Source organism: Vulpes lagopus, chromosome 10 (assembly GCF_018345385.1).
Source record: "Vulpes lagopus strain Blue_001 chromosome 10, ASM1834538v1, whole genome shotgun sequence".
NCBI classification, from domain to species: Eukaryota; Metazoa; Chordata; class Mammalia; order Carnivora; family Canidae; genus Vulpes; species Vulpes lagopus.
In genome coordinates, this window is record NC_054833.1 from 103,213,474 (window position 1) to 103,233,041 (window position 19,568).

Consider the following 19,568-nt stretch of genomic DNA (forward strand, 5'->3'; position numbering starts at 1 on the left):
CAGAGAGATGGGACAAGAGGAGGGGGAAAGAGGTACTCAAGAGAGATGGCAAGGGAAGGAGGGAGGGGCGGGGAGATGGAGGAGGCCCAGTGGGGCACCAGTGTTCCAGTTAGGTGATACCTACTTTGACCCCAAAAGAGTGATACAGAAAAGGTAAAACCAGAAGGGAGCCTGGGAGGCTCAATGGTGAGCATCTGCCTTTGGCTCAGGCTATGGTCCTGGGATCGAGTCCTGCATCCAGCTCCTTGCAGAGAGTTCATTTCTGCCTATGTCTCTGTGTGTCTCTAGTAAATAAAGAAAATCTTAAAAAAAAAAAAAAAAAAAAAAAGTAAAAACCAGAAAACACTCTGCCTGACCCAAAAACAAGATGAATATTTCTGTGGACCAGCAATGGGGTAAAAATGCAAAGCGGTGAGGCAGGGCTGAAGCCAAAAGCTTGCTCGGCTCCAATCCAGAAACAGTAGCTACTGGCTATTAGGTCCTGCGGAGTAGAGGGCACCGGAAGCATTGCATATAAGACTGGAGCCAAAGCCAGGCTCACTGCTGAGAGGGAGCTGGCCTGGAACTTGGCCTGCACACTGGCTGGATGTGAGACCATTAAGGCCCAGGCCCATGAAGGCGTGGGAGGACTTGGACCACCCACCCCCTCTTAGAACAGGCAAGTGACACAATCCTGTTGACTGCCTGCTGTGTGATATCCCCAGGTGACTGAATGTCAGCAGACCTGGTTCTAGAATAAAAGCCAAAAGGGCAGGAGCTGGATGGAGCCAACTGCTAACCACCTGTGGATTGTCATGGGGAAGAAATCTATGCAGACTGCAAACAAGATCAAATCCACCGCTGATAAAACTGTTAGGAATGGTCTGATAAAAGACTTTATATTTGAATGCTTAAAGGGAAAGAATACATTTCACTAAAAAAAGAGCATGCAATTGTTAAGTAAATTTAGATAAAAGCAGTGGTGTGCCGAAACTCAACACAAGCTGGCTGTTAAGTCATTGGTAACTGGCTGCACTGGGAGTATTTACCAACAAAGTCAGGAAACACTACAAATCAGGGTTTTATTTGGTTTTAGACAATTCACCAGCATACCACTGAAAAGAAAACAATATTAGAAATTTTAGAAAAGAGGAAGGTAGTCATTGAGATAAAGTCAATAAATGGGAATCCTAGATTTAAAATCCTAATTAGGGATCCCTGGGTGGCGCAGCGGTTTGGCACCTGCCTTTGGCCCAGGGCGCGATCCTGGAGACCCGGAATCAAATCCCACATCAGACTCCCGGTGCGTGGAGCCTGCTTCTCCCTCTGCCTATGTCTCTGCCTCTCTCTCTCTCTCTCTCTGTGACTATCATAAATAAATAAAAATTAAAAAAAATAAAAAATAAAATCCTAATTAGGGGTGCCTGGGTGGCTCAGTGGGTTAAGTGTCTACCTTCAGCTCTGGTCATGATCCTGGGGTCCTGGGATCAAGCCCCACATCAGGCTCCGTTCTCAGTTTGGAGTCTGCTTCCCCCTTTCACTCCACCCCTCCCCCTGCTCGTGCTTCTCTCTCTCTCTCTCTCTCTCTCTCTGAAATAAAAATTTTAAGAAAAAATAGTAAAAGTCCTAATTATACCCTTGGAGGCACCTGGCTGGCTCAGTCAGTGGAACATACAACTCTTGGTCTCAGGATCATGAATTTGGCCCCACATTGGGTGTAGAGATTACTTAAATATAAAATCTTAAAATCAAAACCTAATTATTTTCTCATTTTAAAGACAATAAAAATCCAAATTTCAGTAGATTCACGTAATAAAATTATTTCTTAGGGGGCCTGGGTGGCTCAGTTAAGCATCCAACTTTTGATCTCAGTTCAGGTCTTGATCTCACAGTTGTGAGTTCAAGCCCCGTGTTGAGCTCCACACTGAGCATGGAGTTTACTTAAAAAAACAACAAAGAACTATTTCTTGTTTTAATATCTAACATGGGGGATGCCTGGGTATCTCAGTGGTTTGGTGTCTGCTTCGGCCCAGGGCATGATCCTGGAGACCCAGGATCGAGTCCTGCATCAGGCTCCCTGCATGGAGCCTGCTTCTCTCTCTGCCTATGTCTCTCTCCGTGTGTCTCTCGTGAATAAATAAATAAATAAACAAATAAATAAATCTTTTAAAAATTATAATAGAAAATATAATAAAAAAATAAAGTCTAACATGGGAAGTCCAAAGGAACCATAGGGGCACCTGGCTGGCTTGGTGAAGCACGGTTACTTTTGATATCAGGATTCTGAGTTTGAGCCCTATGTTGGGTGTAGAGATTACTTAAAAATAAAATCTTTCAAAAATAAATAGGAGAACCTGGGTTGGTCAGTCAGTAGGATGTCCAACTCCTGATTTTGACTTGGGTCATGATCTTAGGGTCTTGGGATGGAGCTCTTCGTCTAGCCCCACATCCCATCAGACTCCAGGCTCTGCAGGGAGTGGGCTTGAGGATTTTCCTCTCTCTTCCGGTGCCCCTCCCCCTTTCAAATAAATAAATCTAAATAGGAAGGAAGGAAGATCACAGAGGTAAATTTTCATTTTCATCACATCATACCAAAGGCACATATAATCAACATGACATCAGTTGTGACCTGGCAGAGGTAATGTTTGTTAGGTTTTTCCAGTGCAAAATTATGTTCTTCTCCCTTTCCATACCTTTCTCTTTGAAAGGAAGTCACTACATACATCTATGGAATGGGGAGCCATGCTCCCCCTCTTTGAGGGCAGAGTAGTTATGTAAATTATTTGGAATTATTCTATGTGGGAGATTTGTCTCACATGGGTGAGTTTGATATTTAAAAAAAAAATGGGGGTACCTGGGTGGCTCAGTGGTTGAACATCTGCCTTTGGCTCAGGTCATGATCAGGGATCGTGGGATCGAGTCCCACATCGGGCTCCCTGCATGGAGCCTACTTCTCCCTCTGCCTATGACTCTGTCTCTCTCTGTGTCTCCCATGAATAAATAAAATCTTTAAAAAAAATTTTTTAAGTATACTCGCATCTTAAAGTTTAATTATCCTTCATAGCAAAGAAAGCTGAGATTCCAGACCCTTCCCTTGAATGGTCTTTAGTGTGGTGGTTCACGGAAACAGTTTCACAGGAAGAGCTGTGCAGACAAAGCCTGGGAGACTGGAAAAGTGGTCCAGAGTGGGTAGGGTTCTCTTTCCTTCTATGGAACCCTTTACCCATTTTATGACAAGTCATAAATACAAATGAAATATTGCACAAGCCTTCTATGTTTTACCTTATATATTTATGAGTTGTTTCAATTATTTTTGTAATGATTATTATTTTTTAATGTAAAATAAAAGACAAAGGTAGCAGAGTAGAGCAAAGAGAGGATTAAACTCAGAACCCTCTGAATGCAGACACCATATGTTTGCTCTACCTCCCAAGCCTTCTTGGAGAGAAGCCATGCTGCCAGAAAGAGCCTGTATTATTTTCCAGAACAGAAACAGTTGTTAGATGAAAGGTGTTAATTCTATATTCTCAGAGGAACAAGCTGGTCCTGATACCCATGGTTCAGCAAGCGTGGGGGGAGGGGGCACCTTCTTGCAATTATGTGGGTTAGTTGTCATCCAGGCGTAGACTTGCTGCAGAAACTGTGATTTTTCTGGAAGGGTAGTGAGAAGGGGCACCGATTCTTAAACTCAGAAAATAATATTTTAATTTTTAAAAATCCAAGTTTAGGATCTCATCTTTTCCCTAACTTAGCAAGGAAAGAGGTTTCCTAACCTTGCCAAACTTGTCATAGGAAGTAGCTCCCAGCCTGCTGAATGGCAGTCTGCAGCTATTCCCGGGACTGGTAAAATCCTTAACCCCTTCCTTCCCTTCCCCAACATCCATCCATCCCTGCCCAGACCATAAATCCAAGCACTTCTCTTTAAAGAGCCCTCTGTGTCATAGACCGTGTTACTGCTCATCCAAATATGGTGCTTCACCCAGAGGAGAGTTACACATTTCTGCTCAGGGGCCAAAACTCAGGCAGGCCATGGAACTTCTTTGGCATCAAGGAGATATGAACTTCTTGACAGAAGCCTTAAGAGCTAGTATGTGGTTCACCAGATTCTCTTTTTCCTCCTCCTGAGACCCAAGATCCATCACGGATGGTACCACTACCTGTCTGGGTCTTGAGTGACCATGATAAGCAGAGAACCCCGGGATGGAAATGTGGCTTAAGTGAGAAATAAACCTTGCTCTTTTGAGCCACTGGGAGTTTCAGAGGTGTTTGTTACTGCAACGTGATCTAGCTCATCCTTACCCCTCCACCCCCAAGGAATGGCTGGTTCCCTGTCCAGCCACCCAATGCCAACCCGGAGGGTAGGTAAGCCCCATCCAGGTACACAAAGTTCCCAAGCAGTTTCTTGATCCACTATTTCAGAGGAGAAAACAATCTTCAATTCCCAATTACTTAAAAAGCTTCCATTATGACAGAGAGGCGTTCAATAAGCAATTACAAAAAATCTACTCTGTGGAGACAGAGGGAAACCGAGGAAAGAAAAAGTGTCTACTAAGTACATGAATAAACATCACACATACCAAACTTTCCTTCCCACAACCCTTGTAACCTACAAGAATTGAAAAAGGAATAAACTCCCATGGACAAATCAAATGGCAATTACATCAGTAGAAAAATAATTTAACAAAATGTTTGGAACACACACATACATACACACACACACACACACACGATGAAAAAGCTCCCATTTTTAGCAATTCAGGGGACTATATAGAGCATGAAAAAAAATCCCAACCCAAATACTAATTACAAAGCTGAAATATGTATACAATCTGTTTGAACTTATCAAGGAGCTATCACTTTTAGGGGTTTATTTTTTACATTTAATTCTGATTCACTTGGCATTTTGGTGAATGGTTTCAAGTATGGATGTAATTCTTATCTTTTTCAAATGGTTATCTAGTTGTCCCAATAAAATTTATTTAAATCTCCCTCTTTTCCTAAGTTATTTGAGAGGCCATCTTTATGATTAACATTTCCATATGGACTCAGGTCTAGGCAACCAGGCTAATGAAACAGAATAGAGTATCCAGAAATACACTCAAGTGACTATAGGAACATCAAAGTAGTGGTCACCCTCAAAGGAAGGAAGGGTTTTGTGCTTGGCAAGGAAGATGGAGTGGGGAGGCCTCTGGACTACTCCCACAGCCTGGGTGGCAGCTATGAGTGTTCATCTGAAAATAACTTGGTTAAGGAGCCTCCACACTGTTTTCTATACTGGCTGCACCCATTTACATTCCCACCAGGAGGGCTCCCTTTTCTCCTTTTTTTTTTTTTTTTTTTTAAGATTTTATTTATTTATTCATGAGAGACACACACAGAGAGAGAGGCAGAAACACAGGCAGAGGGAGAAGCAGGCTCCATGCAGGGAACCTGACGTGGGACTCGGTCCAGGGACTCAATCCCGGGACTCCAGGACCACGCCCTGGGCCAAAGGCAGATGCTCAACCACTGAGCCATCCAGGGATCCCCCTCCCTTTTCTCCTCATCCTCATCAGCACTTCTCATTTTTTTTTTTTTTTTAAGATTTATTTTAGGAGGGAGGGGCAGAGGGAAAGAATCTTCAGACTCCTTGCTGAGCAGGGGAGCCTGCTACTGAGCTCAGTCTCATTACTCATGAGATCACGACCTGAGCTGAAACCAAGAGTTGGGTGCTTAACCAACTGAGCCACCCAGGCACCCCTCTCTCATCTTTTTGATAACAGCCATTCTAACAGGTGTGATATGATAACTCATTGCAGTTTTGATTTGTACTTCCCTGACGATTAGTGGTGTTGAACACCTTTTTATGTACCTGTTACAGTCGTCAGAGTATCTTCTTTGGAAAAATGTCTACTCAGATCCTCTGCCAACTTTTTAAACAGCCTATCGTCTATCTGCTCTCCAATTGTAGCCATTCCTTATATATTTTGGATATTGCCCCTTATCAGATATGTGGTTTGCAAATATTTTCTCCCATTCTGGAGGTTGCCTTTTCATCTTGTTGAATGTTGTTTTGTTTTCTTTGCTGTGCAGAAGCTTTGTAGGTTGGTCGCACTTGTTTACTTTGTTTTTGTTGCTTGTGCTTTCAGTATCATATCCATAAAATCATTGCCAAGATCAATGTCAGGGAGCTTTTCCCCTATGTTTTCTTCTAGTTTTATGGTTTCAAGTCTTACATTTTTAAAAAGATTTTATTTATTTATTTATTCATGAGACACACAGGCAGAGACATAGGCAGAGGGAGAAGCAGGCTCCATGCAGGGAGCCCGATGCAGGACTCAATCCCAGGACTCTGGGATCATGACCTGAGCCGAAGGCAGACGCTCAACCACTGAGCCACCCAGGAGCCGCTCAAGTCTTACATTTAAACCTTAATCTATTTGGAGTCAATTTTTGTGAGTGACAGAAGACAGAGATCGAGTTTCATTCTTTTGCATATGAATAAAAAATTATTTTATAAGCCAACAATTCCACTTCTGGGTATGTATCTGAAGGAAACAAAATCTCTGTCTCAAAGAGAAATCTCACCTTCATGTTTAATGGGGCACTATAGTAATACCCAATACATAGAAACAATCTAAGTGTCCATCAATGGATAAATAGATGAAAATGTAACGTGGTGTGTGGATATATACAAGAGTATCATTTAGTCATTAAAAAAAAAAAAAAAAAGGAATCTTGCCACTTGTAATATGGATGGACCCTGAGGACATTTTGCTAAGTGTAATAAGACAAATACTGTATGCTCTCACTTTGGGTGGGATTTAATAGGTAGTCTTTAAAAAAAAAAAAAAACTCATAGAAACAGCAGATTGGTGGTTGCTGGAAGTGGGGGTGGGGTGACGGTGACCAAAAGCTTCAAACTTCGAGTTATAAGATAAATAAGTTGTGGGATGTAATGTATAGCATGCAGTTTGTATGTTTGAAAGTTGCTATGAGAGTAGGTTTTTTTTTTTTTAAATGGAGCAGGAGCACATTTAATGCACAGCCCAGTCTTTATTTATTTTTTATTTTTTTTAACTTTTATTTATTTATGATAGTCACAGAGAGACAGAGAGAGAGGCAGAGACATAGGCAGAGGGAGAAACAGGCTCCATGCACCGGGAGCCTGATGTGGGATTCGATCCCGGGTCTCCAGGATCGCGCCCTGGGCCAAAGGCAAGCGCCAAACCACTGCGCCACCCAGGGATCCCCTGAGAGTAGGTTTTAAAAGTTCTCATCACACACATAAAAAATTTTAACTATATTAAGATGATGGTCAACTCACCTTACTGTGGTAGTCACTTTGAAATATATACACATATAAAAAAAGCACTATGTTGTATACCTTATATACTTATACAATGTTACATGTCAGTTATATCTCAAAGAAGCTGGGAAAATAAACAACATTCTATTTTTTCTACTTCTTCCATGTAACATGTTTGACTACCTTGTTTCTCCTTTTCTTTTTTTTTTTTTTTTCTCCTTTTCTTTAGTCCATTTCAATAACCAAATGCAGTGGAAATTGTTTTTCCTTTACCAAAGAAATCTATCTGTATTTATTATATATAATATTATCCTATCTTTGCTTTGCCAAATAAACTTACATTATGGAGCTTTTAAAAAATAACAATTGGTGAAATTATCTATTTTTGTACATTTATCTGTATGTTCTTTTCTGCATATGTAGTATATCCCATGACAAAAATAGTTTAGAAACTTAATTTAAAAAATGCATTAGGGGGAAACCTGGGTGGCACAGCGGTTTAGCGCCTGCCTTTGGCCCAGGGCGTGATCCTGGAGACCCGGGATCGAATCCCACATCGGGCTCCCGGTGCATGGAGCCTGCTTCTTCCTCTGCCTGTGTCTCTGCCTCTCTTTCTCTCTCTCTCTCTGTGACTATTATAAAGAAATAAAAAAAAAAAAATTAAAAAAATTTAAAAAAAAAATGCATTAGGGGCAGCCCCGGTGGCTCAGAGGTTTAGCACCGCTTTCAGCCCAGGGCCTGATCCTGGAGGCCTGGGATCGAGTCCCACATCGGGCTCCCTGCATGGAGCCTGCTTCTCCCTCTGCCTGTCTCTGCCTCTCTCTCTCTCTCTCTCTGTGACTATTATAAATAACCTGTCTCTGCCTCTCTCTCTCTCTGTCTGTTATGAATAAATAAATAAAATCTTTTTAAAAAATGCATTAGTGATTGGTACACCAATATCTTTGAGGAACTCTGTGGTGGCTGTCCTGTGTAAGAATAGAGAATAATGTGACCTCACTATCATAAAGGCCAAAAAGATATGGCCAACTAGTGTGTAACTGCTTGAGACTGTAGGCACATTTACCACAACAAACCACAGTATGTTAATTGGAGTTTTGACCTACAAGAATTTGGGACAAGGTAATGGACTATTAGAATCTCTAGAAATGACATAGATACTAAGCAGCCTACTAAGGTTCTGTTTATTAATGTGCATTTGAGGACAAATTCGAGGACTGAGGAAATGGAGTCACAGTGGGCGAAGATTCACAGCTTCTCACCCAGTTCCCAGACCTAATTCAAGTCACACATGGAATCTCTTATTCAAGGGGATCCCAGGGTCCTCTGAGGAGTGACTCTGACAAAACTCAGGTATGTAGCATAAATCTTCCGCAAGCCTTTCCTGTGAGACCCATTTTCCAAAGAAACAGTGTACTAGTGAAAGGGAAATACCCACAGAGCTTCAAGAGTTATCAGATATTAGCTCTGACATCTGAATACCAAAGTTGTCCACCAGTTAAGAGTCAGGGCTTATTATGGCAAATGACAGATGGAGCTCGGATCTAAGTCCATTTAATGGTGGGTCCAATGAGACCACAGATCCATTTTAAGGTATAAGCATACTTAGGTGCTTGGGGCTCAGTTGGTAAGCATCTGACCCTTCATCTCAGCTCAGGTCTTGATCTCTTGGTCATGAGTTCAAGCCACACTGGGTTCCACACTGGGTGTAGAGCCTACCTTAAAAAAAAAAATGGGTACAAGAATACCTCTGAGATATTGCAGGTTGAGTTCCAGAACACAGCAATAAAATGAATAGCATAATAAAGCAAATTTAAAGAATTTTTGGTTTCCTTGTACATATGTTTACACTATAGTATAGTCTATTAGGTGTGTAATAGTATTATATATAAAAATATATATACCTTAATTGAAAATATTTTGTTAAAAAATGCTAACCATCTTCTGAGTTTTCAGCAAGTTGTAATCATTGATCACTGATTACTGTACCAAATATAATAACGACAAAGTTCAAAATATTGTGAGAATTGCCAAAATGTGACACAGAGACACAAAGTGAGCAAACACTGTTGGAAAAATGGCGCTGACAGACTTACTTGCCACAGGCTGGCCACAAGCCTTCAATTTGTGTGTATGTATATATATGTGTACATATATGTGTGTGTATATATATATATATATATATATATATATATATAAATAAAGGGTGGAGGAAGCCTCGTTGAGCATCTGCTTTCAGCTCATGATCAGGGGTCTAGGAATTGAGTCCCCATTGGGCTTCCTGCAGTGAGCCTACTCCTCCCTCTACCTGTGTCTCTGCCTCTCTCTGTGGGTCTCTCATGAACTGATAAATATTAAAAACAAAAAACTCCACAAAAAAGCAAAAACAAAGACCTCACAATTTGCAAAGTGCAATTAATATCGGTCATGCTTGTAATTTCTTCAGTCCCAAAAGGAAAGAGAAAACATTTACTACCTGGCAAAATTCCCATATTGGCAACCTGACCCATGGAATGAGGGTGATTATGAAGGATGGGCCAAACAAAAGTCCCTGGAACTATCTCCAAGATAGAAGCTCAAAAGAAAAAGAAAAAAAAAAAAAAATCAATACCATACTCCGGCAGGATCTATAGATTAGTCCTGCCATCAAACTTGAGTTATACCAGGGGTGAGCGATTTCTTCATTCCATTTACTCACCATCTTGAATCTTAGAAATTAATAGTTGTTTATTGCAAATGCAATCAAATGGTAATGCCAACCTGTGGTTTCAGATGTGGTATCTTTGTGGGATCAAAGCAACACAGTCCTTGACCAACACATAAAGAAAAGATACACAATTTGGTGGGACTCTTCATCTTGAAGGCAATAGGTACAGTATTTGGAAGTGCTGCTCCATGTAGGTGACCTATAAGGCAGTTTGAGTGAGACCCAGACAAGAAATGTTTCTCAGCAGCCTAGGCTATGTGTGCACTGTCCTGTCACCAGGCCTTAGGATTTAGCCAACAAAATGCTATTAGAGTGTCTGTGGTACACAGAAATGGAGTCTCTGAGAACTCCAAGTACGAGAATTATAGCCCCAAGTTCTAGGGTTTTAGAAAAAGACCAAAGTATTCTCCATCTGAAAAGCAACTCCTAGCTTGCTCCTGGGCATTGGCACAAACTAAGTTGCAGGACACCAAGTGACTTTAGACTCTATCTGTTGTGAGATCCATATTGTTTGACCCAATGAACTATAGAATTGGATGTTCAGTGGCATTCCACCGCATAATGGCAGTAGACTAAAGGGGTCCAGGTATTTAAAGGAAATGGTATGAGGTGTCCCCGATGTCTGTGGCACCTCTCCTATCATTCTGTTGGCTTCCTGTCAACCCACACCTACAGCATCCACAGAACCTGGAAGCGTAAGGGGAAAAGTCCCATCCTAGTGCCTGCTGGATGCTATGGAGCCTCTGCCCTGCTGATCCACTCTGGTGCCCCCCCAAAGACAGTGATGAAGAACCACCATTTCAGAGGGCATCTCAGGTTGGGAGGCCTCATGTATAAGCGGCAGGTGTCGGGAAGTCATTCTCTTCCTCCTTCACACATTCCACCTGATGTCCTTAGTTATTTAGTCACAGCTCTTCAGTGACAGATGTCTTCTTTCCATGATCGTACCCATTTCAGAATAGACAAATGACTATATAGGAGGGTTTTTTTTTTTTTTTTTAATTCAGAAAGAGAGAGAAAGGGAAGAAAATTAAAAAAAAAAAACAAAAAACATTTGTTTAAATAACTATTGCAGAAAAGGAGATCTGGGCTGGATGCTGGGACCTACCTCTTCCAGAAAGGGGATTTATTAATGTTTTAAACAAAACAAAAGAAGAAAAAGGAACAAAAGAGAAATAAATTATTCTGCTCAATACTGTTTGGCATAATTGCATTGTTTTTTTCATTTTCTGAACACTCCAAACAGCCTCTTCAGGAAGCACTGAGAGGAGACTGGCAAGAATGGCTGGTGCCTTGACTCTCTAAAATGGTGGGGGAAGCCCTGAGAGAGGCATTCCAGGATAGGCCCCCCCAAATCCACCCCCACTCGTTGCTCCTCCTACTTTTGGAATTGGGAAGGAACTAAGACTTAGACTTAAGCTAAGTTCTCAATATATTAACTTTAGGGGTGCCCACTGCCCTGCCCCAATCCTCCTCTAATATACTCCCCTGCTGGTTACTGTTCCCTCAGCCAGCTGCAGGAATTACCCCAATGGCCAGGAGGCTGCTTGGTGGTATCAACTAAGATAAAGGGTGGTATTTGTGTTCCTCATTGTCGGGAAGGGGGATCCTATTAGTGGTTTGGAAGCTTCACAGAAGCGCTTTCCCCCTCCGAAACTTCCCCAACCTTGAAGGGTGAGAATATCATCAGCAGCTTCCTCTAGGGACTTAAGCTGGGTTCAGTCTTGGAAGTAACTTCCAAGTGTAACTCCGTTTGTAAGCATCCCTGCCCTTCTAGAGCTGAAATGGAAAGTGGGTTGGAGAGATGAGGCAGGAAGTGAGCGTGGCAGAGGGAGGGGACGCAGGGGCAGGAGAGGAGACATGCAAGGCGGGCAAGTCAGTCGACTCCTCCCCAGCTAGGATCCCAGCAATTTGCATGGCCAGCCTGGAATTTTAAAAGAATCTTTGTTGGTCAGCCATCCCTGGTAACCTCAAGTTAACTAAATTAGGAGACCAAAGCAAATTCCACCCCCAAGCAAGAGGTTTCCTACTCCTCTTTGGGGTGATGGGCGGAGGAAGAAGGTGCATGCACCAGGCAGCTGGGCTCCCCATCTCCAGCCTGCCTTCCTCTCCCTAGAGCCGGCTAAAGACGAGCGAGGAGGGGTAGGGGGTTGGAAAAGCCAGCAGTGCCCTACCCCCAACCCCCAATCCCAGGACGAGCAGGCTGGTGAGGACGCCCAGGGCTTAAGAAGGGACACTAAAAAAGTTGTGGGCGAACAGTAAGGGGCCGCGAGAGTACACGAGAGTGAGAAGCACCTTACATCTGAAGTGACGGGGCTTCCGGGTCCCCTGCCCTGTTCCTTACCCCTGCGCTCGAGTCAGGCCCTCGGCGAACTCCGAGCCCTAGCAACGGGTGAATACAGTTCTAGTTTCCAGGTGGGATGCTCAATGCCCTGGTCAGGAAGGCCATTCCATAGGGTGGCCAAAGGTGGGGATGGGGACAAGGGAGGACGAGGGGACCCACGCTCCACTGCCTTTCTTTGGTGGGTTTACACTCACCCATCTGGGCCCGACAGATAAAGGAAATACGCGGTCTAGAGTGCTCTGAGGCCTGAAAAGGTTTGAGAGGGATCTAGCTCTTCCCGGGGATGAAAGCGCGCTCCCCGGAAGCCACCCGATTCCCCCCGGGCCTCCAGAGGCGGGAGGCCAACGCCCCCCCCCCGCCGCCCGCCCCGAGGTCGCGAGGGGCCCCCGGCGAAGGGAGGCCCAGCCGCTGCGGCCCCGCACCTTCCCCCCCGCTTCCTCCTCGGTGCCCCTGGCCGAGTACCGCCGACAGGCCACCGACACTCCTCCCGCAGAGCCTGAGGAAAGTACTCCACTGAGGCCGGAACCAACCACTACTCCTTAAAAAGCATAAAATAAAATCCTACCCAAAGCATAGGGGAGTGGGGGTTCAGCGGCGGCCGGCCCGCCTCCGAAGGCCATTGATTGGAGGAGACCGGGCCCAGCGCCGGAAGTTCTCCTTGAGTCGCATGATTGGCTGGGAGAAAGAGCCTCCGCTCCCACTGCAGCGCTGATTGGGTGCCAGGCCTGGGCCAGCCCCCAAAGTCTCCTGATTGGCGGGGGACAGCCGGCGCTCGCTGGACTTGCAGCATGATTGGTCCAGACCGCGACTTGGCGTCGCTCCCAAGGGCTGGAGACGCCCAACCGGGCGCCGCGCCCTCGCCAAGGCCTCCGCCCTCGGGCTGGCCGGGAGTCCCGGCTGCGGAGCGAGCGTCGCAGCCTCGCGGCTGGGCCGGAAGGGTCGCGGCGAGGCCGGGCTCAGTTGCCTCGGTAGACCTCGATCTTGCTGGCCTTGGCCAGCATGTCGATGATGTGGGCCTCGAAGTCGGCGTCGTGCACTCCCGTCTTCCGGAACTCGCCCGCATACCGGTTATTCTCCCAGTAGTGGTGCCAGTTGCCCCGGCTGTCGGCCCCGAACCCGTACACGTTCACCTGCAGGGGAGGGCGGCGCAGGTCACCCCGCGTCGGGGGCCGGGGGCCGGGGCGCGGAAGAGCCTCGGGTCGTTGGCAGGCTGGGACACGGCGGCCGCGGCGACCCGACGGCAGCCGGTTCGCAGAGGCACCGGGGAGGCGGGACGCCCAGGCCTGGAGCTGCGCACGCTGCCCGGGGAAGGCCGCTGCTGCCTGTGGTTTCGCCCGCCCGCCTCCCCGCAGCCCAGAGGCCTCAGTCCGGCTAGGACAGCTCCCCAACCCTTGCTAACATCCCTTTCGGTTTTTGTCTTGTTGCTGTCGTTTGCAATGCAGTACTTTGACAGGAAAGCTGGTCAAGTACCCAGGACCACACTGAAGTGGGTGTGCTGGGCGTGAGCACTGCCGAGCGTGCACAGCAGCCCGGCTGGCTAGTGACATGCGGCTCCTGAACCACTGGCCTCCAGCGCTACACCCACAGCCGGCCCGGGGCCCACAGCTGTGGGAGAGGACCATCCCCTGGAACTGAACTACATTGCTTGCTTTCTATTTATACTTTTGGTTATTTTTTTTTTCTTTATGACATGTAATAACCCATTATGGTGATAGTCGTCTATTTCCTTTTTAAGTGAATTTAACTTTTCACTGAAGTGATTTAAGATTTGGTAAAATCACCAAAGTCATGAGTTTGGGAAATGAAGATGTATACTTGACAACCTAGAAATGGGGAAATCAGAGCCACTTGATTTCTGTCTACAAAGCCACATTCCTCTTGCTCTGCTAAGCCCTAAGAAGGACTGACTCCCTCTGATCTGTGGGTCCCTTTTGTACCCCTAACACTGGGCGACCCACCTCATCACAAACATGCAGGGCAAAGAAGAGCACCAGCATCCCTGTGGAAGGGTACCGCCCGTGATGCTCTGTCCACCGGTCGTGGATGTACTTGAAGAATGCCGGGTTGTAGATCTGAACCTGGCAGGAGAAAAGGTAACAGACCCATTGAGGAGCTTTGGGGCCCTGGAGACTCAGGTCAGGTGTCAGCAGCTTCTGCTTGTTCCTCCATGCTTGCCAGCAGACCTGTTCTTCCATGTTCCCTGGTTCCTGTGGCCTCTGAGGGGGTCAGGCATGCCAGCAGATGTGGGGGACTCAGGGGTCTGGAAGGGCACTGGGGGACACCTGAGCCACTGGACCAGACACACCATAAGTCAAGTCTGCACAGTTTCCTCCAATGAAATGGGGATGAAGAAGGGAAAGGAGGAGGGAGCTTACCTTTTCTTTGTCCACTCGAAGGAAGGACTTCACTGGCGCATAGGTGCTGTAAGCAGAAAGATAAATAACATTTAGATGGCTCTTGGGAGATGCCTTTCTTCCCTCTCAGGTCTGAGTGATGACAGACTTAATACAGATGCCTTGCTTCCAGACTGCTTCCCCATAACACATCACTGCAGTACCTTGCTCAGAAACGTTCAGAGGCTACCCATGTCCTTCAGGATAAAATAGAATGTTTTAGACAAACACTGGGGCCTTCTATTATCCAACCTCAACTTTGCTTTCCACAATACTCAGCTGTGAACTCTCCGCTTATTTAGCCAATCATCTCATACCTACCATGTCTATCTCTTAGTTCTGCCCACAATGACCCTCTCACTACTATCCTCACATTTGGCACAAATCCCTACTTCCTATTAATTAGCCCTTATGTCTCCCAAATATAAGATAAAGTCAGAAAACTATAACTTTGTGTTTAAAAAAATACGTGGCAGGATGCCTGGATGGCTCAGCTGGTTGATCAACCGGCCTGGGCTCCGGTCATGATCCCAGGGTCCTGGAATCCAGCCCCACATCAGGTTCTGTGCTCAATGGGGAGTCTGCTTGTCTCTCCTCCCTCTCCCCTTCCCCAGCATGTTTTCTCTGTCTCAATTTTTTTTTTTAAAGATTTTTTAGTTATTTATTCTAGGGAGAAAGAGAGTAAGCATGAGTAGGGGGAGGAGTAGAAGGGAAAGCAGACTTCCGTTGTGCAGGGAGCCCATGCAGGGATTGATCCCAGGACTCCAGAATCATGACCTGAGCTGAAGGCAGATACTTAACTGACTGAGCCACCCAGGCACCCCTCAAATAAGTAAAATCTCAAAAAAAAAAAAAAAAAGAAAATGTGAGAGATACCTGGGTGGCTTAGTAGTTGAGTATCTGCCTTTGGCTCAGGTTGTGATCCTGGAGAACCTGAGTTCTACATCAGGTTTACCACAGGGAGCTGCTTCTGCCTATGTCTCTGCCTCTCTATCTCTCATGAATAAATAAATAAAATCTTTTAAAAAATAGAAATTTAGGGATCCCTGGGTGGTTCAGTGGTTTAGTGCCTGCCTTTGGCCCAGGGTGTGATCCTGGAGTCCTGGGATCGAGTCCCACATCGGGCTCCCTGCATGGAGCCTGCTTCTCCCTCTGCTTGTGTTTCTGCCTCTCTCTCTGTGTGCCTCTCATGAATAAATAAATAAAATCTTTAAAAAAAAAACATAAATTTAAAAAAATGTGACAAGGGCGCCTGGGTGATACAGCTGGTTAAGTGTCCGACTCTTGGTTTTGGCTTTTCTCCTTCTCCCTCTGCCTCTCCCACTTGTGCTCTCTCTTGCTTTAAAAAAAAAAATCTTTAAAAAAAGCTTTATTAAAAAAATATGGTGACAGCAGGCAAAAAATGGAAACAGACTAATTGTCCACTGATGGATGAATAGATAAATAAAATATGGTATATCCACATAATGGAATACTATCCAGGTTCTACAAGGAATGAAATCTTGTATATGCTAAAACATGGATAAATCCTGAAAACATTATGCTAAGTGAAATAAGCCAGACACAAAAGAACAAACACTATAATTCCACTTACATGAAGTATCTACAACAGTCAAATCATGAAGAAAAAAGACTAGTGGTTAGCAGGGGCTAGGTAGTGGGGGATATGGAGAGTTCCTGTTTAATGGGTACAATTTCCATCTGAAATTATGAAAAAGTTCTGGAGATGGATAGAGTGATGTTTGCACAATAAAATAAATTATTTAATGCTACTGAACCATATGGTTAAAATATATTTTATGGGGGATCCCTGGGTGGCTCAGTGGTTTAGTGCCTGCCTTTGGCCCAGGGCGTGATCCTGGAGTCCCGCATCAGGCTCCCTGCATGAAGCCTGCTTCTCCCTCTGCCCGTGTCTCTGCCTCTCTCTCTCTCTCTCTATCATGAATAAATAAAGTCTTAAAAATATATATATATATAGTTACATACAGTTTTTTGGCTTATTTATATATATATTTTTTTAATGTATTTTTAAATTTTTATTTATTCATGAGAGACAGAGAAAGAGAGAGGCAGAGACACAGGCAGAGGGAGAAGCAGGCTCCATGCAAGGAGCCTGATGTGGAACTCAATCCCGGGTCTCCAGGATCACACCCTGGGCAGAAGGCGGCACTAAACTGCTGTGCCACCGGGGCTGCCCTTATTTATATTTTTGATGGAGAATGTGGGCAGTGACCTGAAAAAGGTAATTTTTACTTATTTTTAGTTTTTAAATAATCTCTACACCCAAGATGGGGATTGAACTCACGACCCCGCGAATCACATGCTCCACTGACAAAGCCAGCCAAGTGCCCCATATGTTATATACATTTACTCACATACACACACACACGCACACACACACACACACAGGATGAGACAGTAGGTTAGTGGTTGTTGCCTAGGGCTGCGGGGCAGGGGATGGAGGGAGTGAGGGTGATGCTAAGGGGTGCAGAGGTATCTTTAGATCTTTAATCTTCATCTTTAAGAAGATGAAATAATTATAAAAAAATTGTGATGGTTATATAACACTATATTTAATAAAAGCCATTGACTTGTATACTTTAAATGCGTGACTTGAATGGCATTTGAATTAGATCTCAATAAAGCTGTTAAAAATACTTGGTGATGAAACTAATAGAACATGCATCAACTAGACTTCAGTTAAAAAAAAAAAAAACTTGGTGAATTGAATTTCCCGAGGCTTTTACCTGTGATTGGGCAACTGCCTCTAAAGAAAACTCTTATTTTTATTTTATTTTTTTTTTTTAAGAAAACTCTTAGAAGGCAGAGCTCCCACAGTCAGAAGCCACCTCCTGGAAAGGAGACCAAAATTTTCCCTCCCCTTTTTACCACCAGCTGGCTGTCACTATGCAGGAAGTGACAGTGAACAAGGGGTGGCCTCATCTAACCCATAATTTTGAGTCCTCCCTCTGAATGCCTCCCTCCTCACCAGCCCCTCTTGCTCAAAATATTCAGGTAAAGGAAGTCTAAGAGCCAATCCCTGGGAAGACTTTTCTCAAAATGCTCCTGTCACCCATATTCCATTCCCAGGGGGCAGAGTGACTTACAATCTGATTTGCCCTGTGGACAAAGCGCTGGCAATCCATAGTAGGTCCAGAGCTTTGAAGGGCACCAACACAAAGCTGACGTTGGCAGGCAGGTTCTTGGCACTCTCGGGGTACATGAAATGGTGGGTAGTTCGGCTGCCAACATCCTGCTCAAAGCCCACGGTTGGCGCCTGATTCATCCTGCAGGGACAAGGGGGTGACATGAGAAAAAGTCTAGCCATGAAAACTGGTACAAGATTTTTAGAGGACAATTTGGTGCTAGCCATCAAAAATGTGAATGAATGGGTGGGGGATCCCTGGGTGGCTCAGCGGTTTAGCACCTGCCTTCGGCCCAGGGCGTAATCCTGGAGTCCCAGGATTGAGTCCTGCATTGGGCTCCCTACATGGAGCCTCTTTCTCCCTCTGCCTGTGTCTCTGCCTCTCTCTCTCTCTGTGTCTCTCATGAATAAATAAATAAAAATCTTTTTTAAAAAATGTGAATGGGTGTACACTTTGACCCAGTAATTCTATTTATAGATATCCTACAAAAATGGTTGCATAAATCTGCAAAGACATATACAGAGATATTCAGTGCATTATTTTTTACAGTAGTGAAAAAGAGAATCAATTTAACAATAAAGAACTTGTCAGTGCATTTTGGCACACTCACATATGGAATACCATGTAGCCATGAGAATGAATGAACCAGATTTATATGTGCTAATAAGAAATAAGTCCAGTGAAAAAAAACAAGTAGTGTGAGGTATCCATCCCCTTCTTTCCTTTTCATACATATCTTTTGAATACTACTATGTGCTGCAGAGGGAGTTAACAACACACAAAAGGAAAACTTAAAACTAGATAGTGTGAAACCATTTTGTGTAAAAATAGAAAAAGAGGCAGAAAGAAAGGAGGAGGAAAGAAAAACATACTTTTATATATGAATATAACAAAACCTGGAAGAGTACTAAAATTGGTTAAAAAAAAAAAGGTTACTCTTGGGAAATGGGATGGGGAGGAGTAATTCATCTTTTAGTGTATACACTTCTGGACTTTCCCCCCCCAAGAACAGGCACATATTAAACTTTTTTTTTCTTTTTTTAAAGAAAATCTTCTACAGCTTCAACCTTACCTGGCTGTTCTGTTTTCTTTCCTAGAAGACAGCAGAAATGCATAAGAAGCTGAAGTATTCCTGGGCCAGATGGCAGCCTCTATGCCAACAGCACCAGCCCCTCCGCCCCTGTATTTCAGCTTCTAGCTGCCTTTCCATCCAAGGCCAAGAGGGATGCTCCAAATTCTGGCAGTACCCACTTTGGCTGTCCCCTGGTGATGTGCAGTGTGGATCTGTTTCTCCCACACTGCCATGGAGGAACTCAGAAACCCAGAGCAGGCTTGCCACCCTCCTGGGTATAATAAGCCAAGAAGGCTTTTACTTCCTTTCTACCAGTGCAAAACACAGGATCAATAAAATCAAAGCTCCCTCTTTTGGCGAGCATCTTCAAAACAGGTGATCCAGCTTTGAACACAAACATGTTGGTCTTTTCTGCTGTGACTGTTTATGAGAACATTCCTGTCTTGTGTGAACCACTTTGCAGAATCATGAATACCCAGGGAGGTGACCATAACCTTGCCTTCCAGTGGGGAAAAAGGGGCCCGGGAGAGAGGAAGCAAAGTCTCCATGTGCTTTCCCTGCTTTTTATGCCTATTATGTAAAACTGGTATGAACATTACCTGTCCTTAAAATGGCTGGCACCCCTTAGCTGGGCTGAAT

At 44.6% G+C, this 19,568-nt stretch overlaps 1 protein-coding gene across 4 annotated transcripts in view; it reads right to left on the reverse strand.

Moving 5' to 3' along the window:
• Nucleotides 1-8,121: 8,121 nt before the first annotated feature.
• The window catches only part of ST3GAL2 (ST3 beta-galactoside alpha-2,3-sialyltransferase 2), a 52,498-nt gene continuing 41,051 nt past the window's right edge, over nucleotides 8,122-19,568 (reverse strand). For all 4 annotated transcript variants that reach the window (XM_041771033.1, XM_041771034.1, XM_041771032.1 and 1 more), the window contains 4 exons: nucleotides 17,819-17,998; nucleotides 14,694-14,739; nucleotides 14,277-14,396; nucleotides 8,122-13,448 (listed from right to left, as the gene is read on the reverse strand). In XM_041771033.1, the coding sequence (XP_041626967.1) occupies nucleotides 13,275-13,448; nucleotides 14,277-14,396; nucleotides 14,694-14,739; nucleotides 17,819-17,998 (520 nt within the window). In that variant the 3' untranslated portion in view covers nucleotides 8,122-13,274. The remainder of the gene's footprint in view (nucleotides 13,449-14,276; nucleotides 14,397-14,693; nucleotides 14,740-17,818; nucleotides 17,999-19,568) is intronic.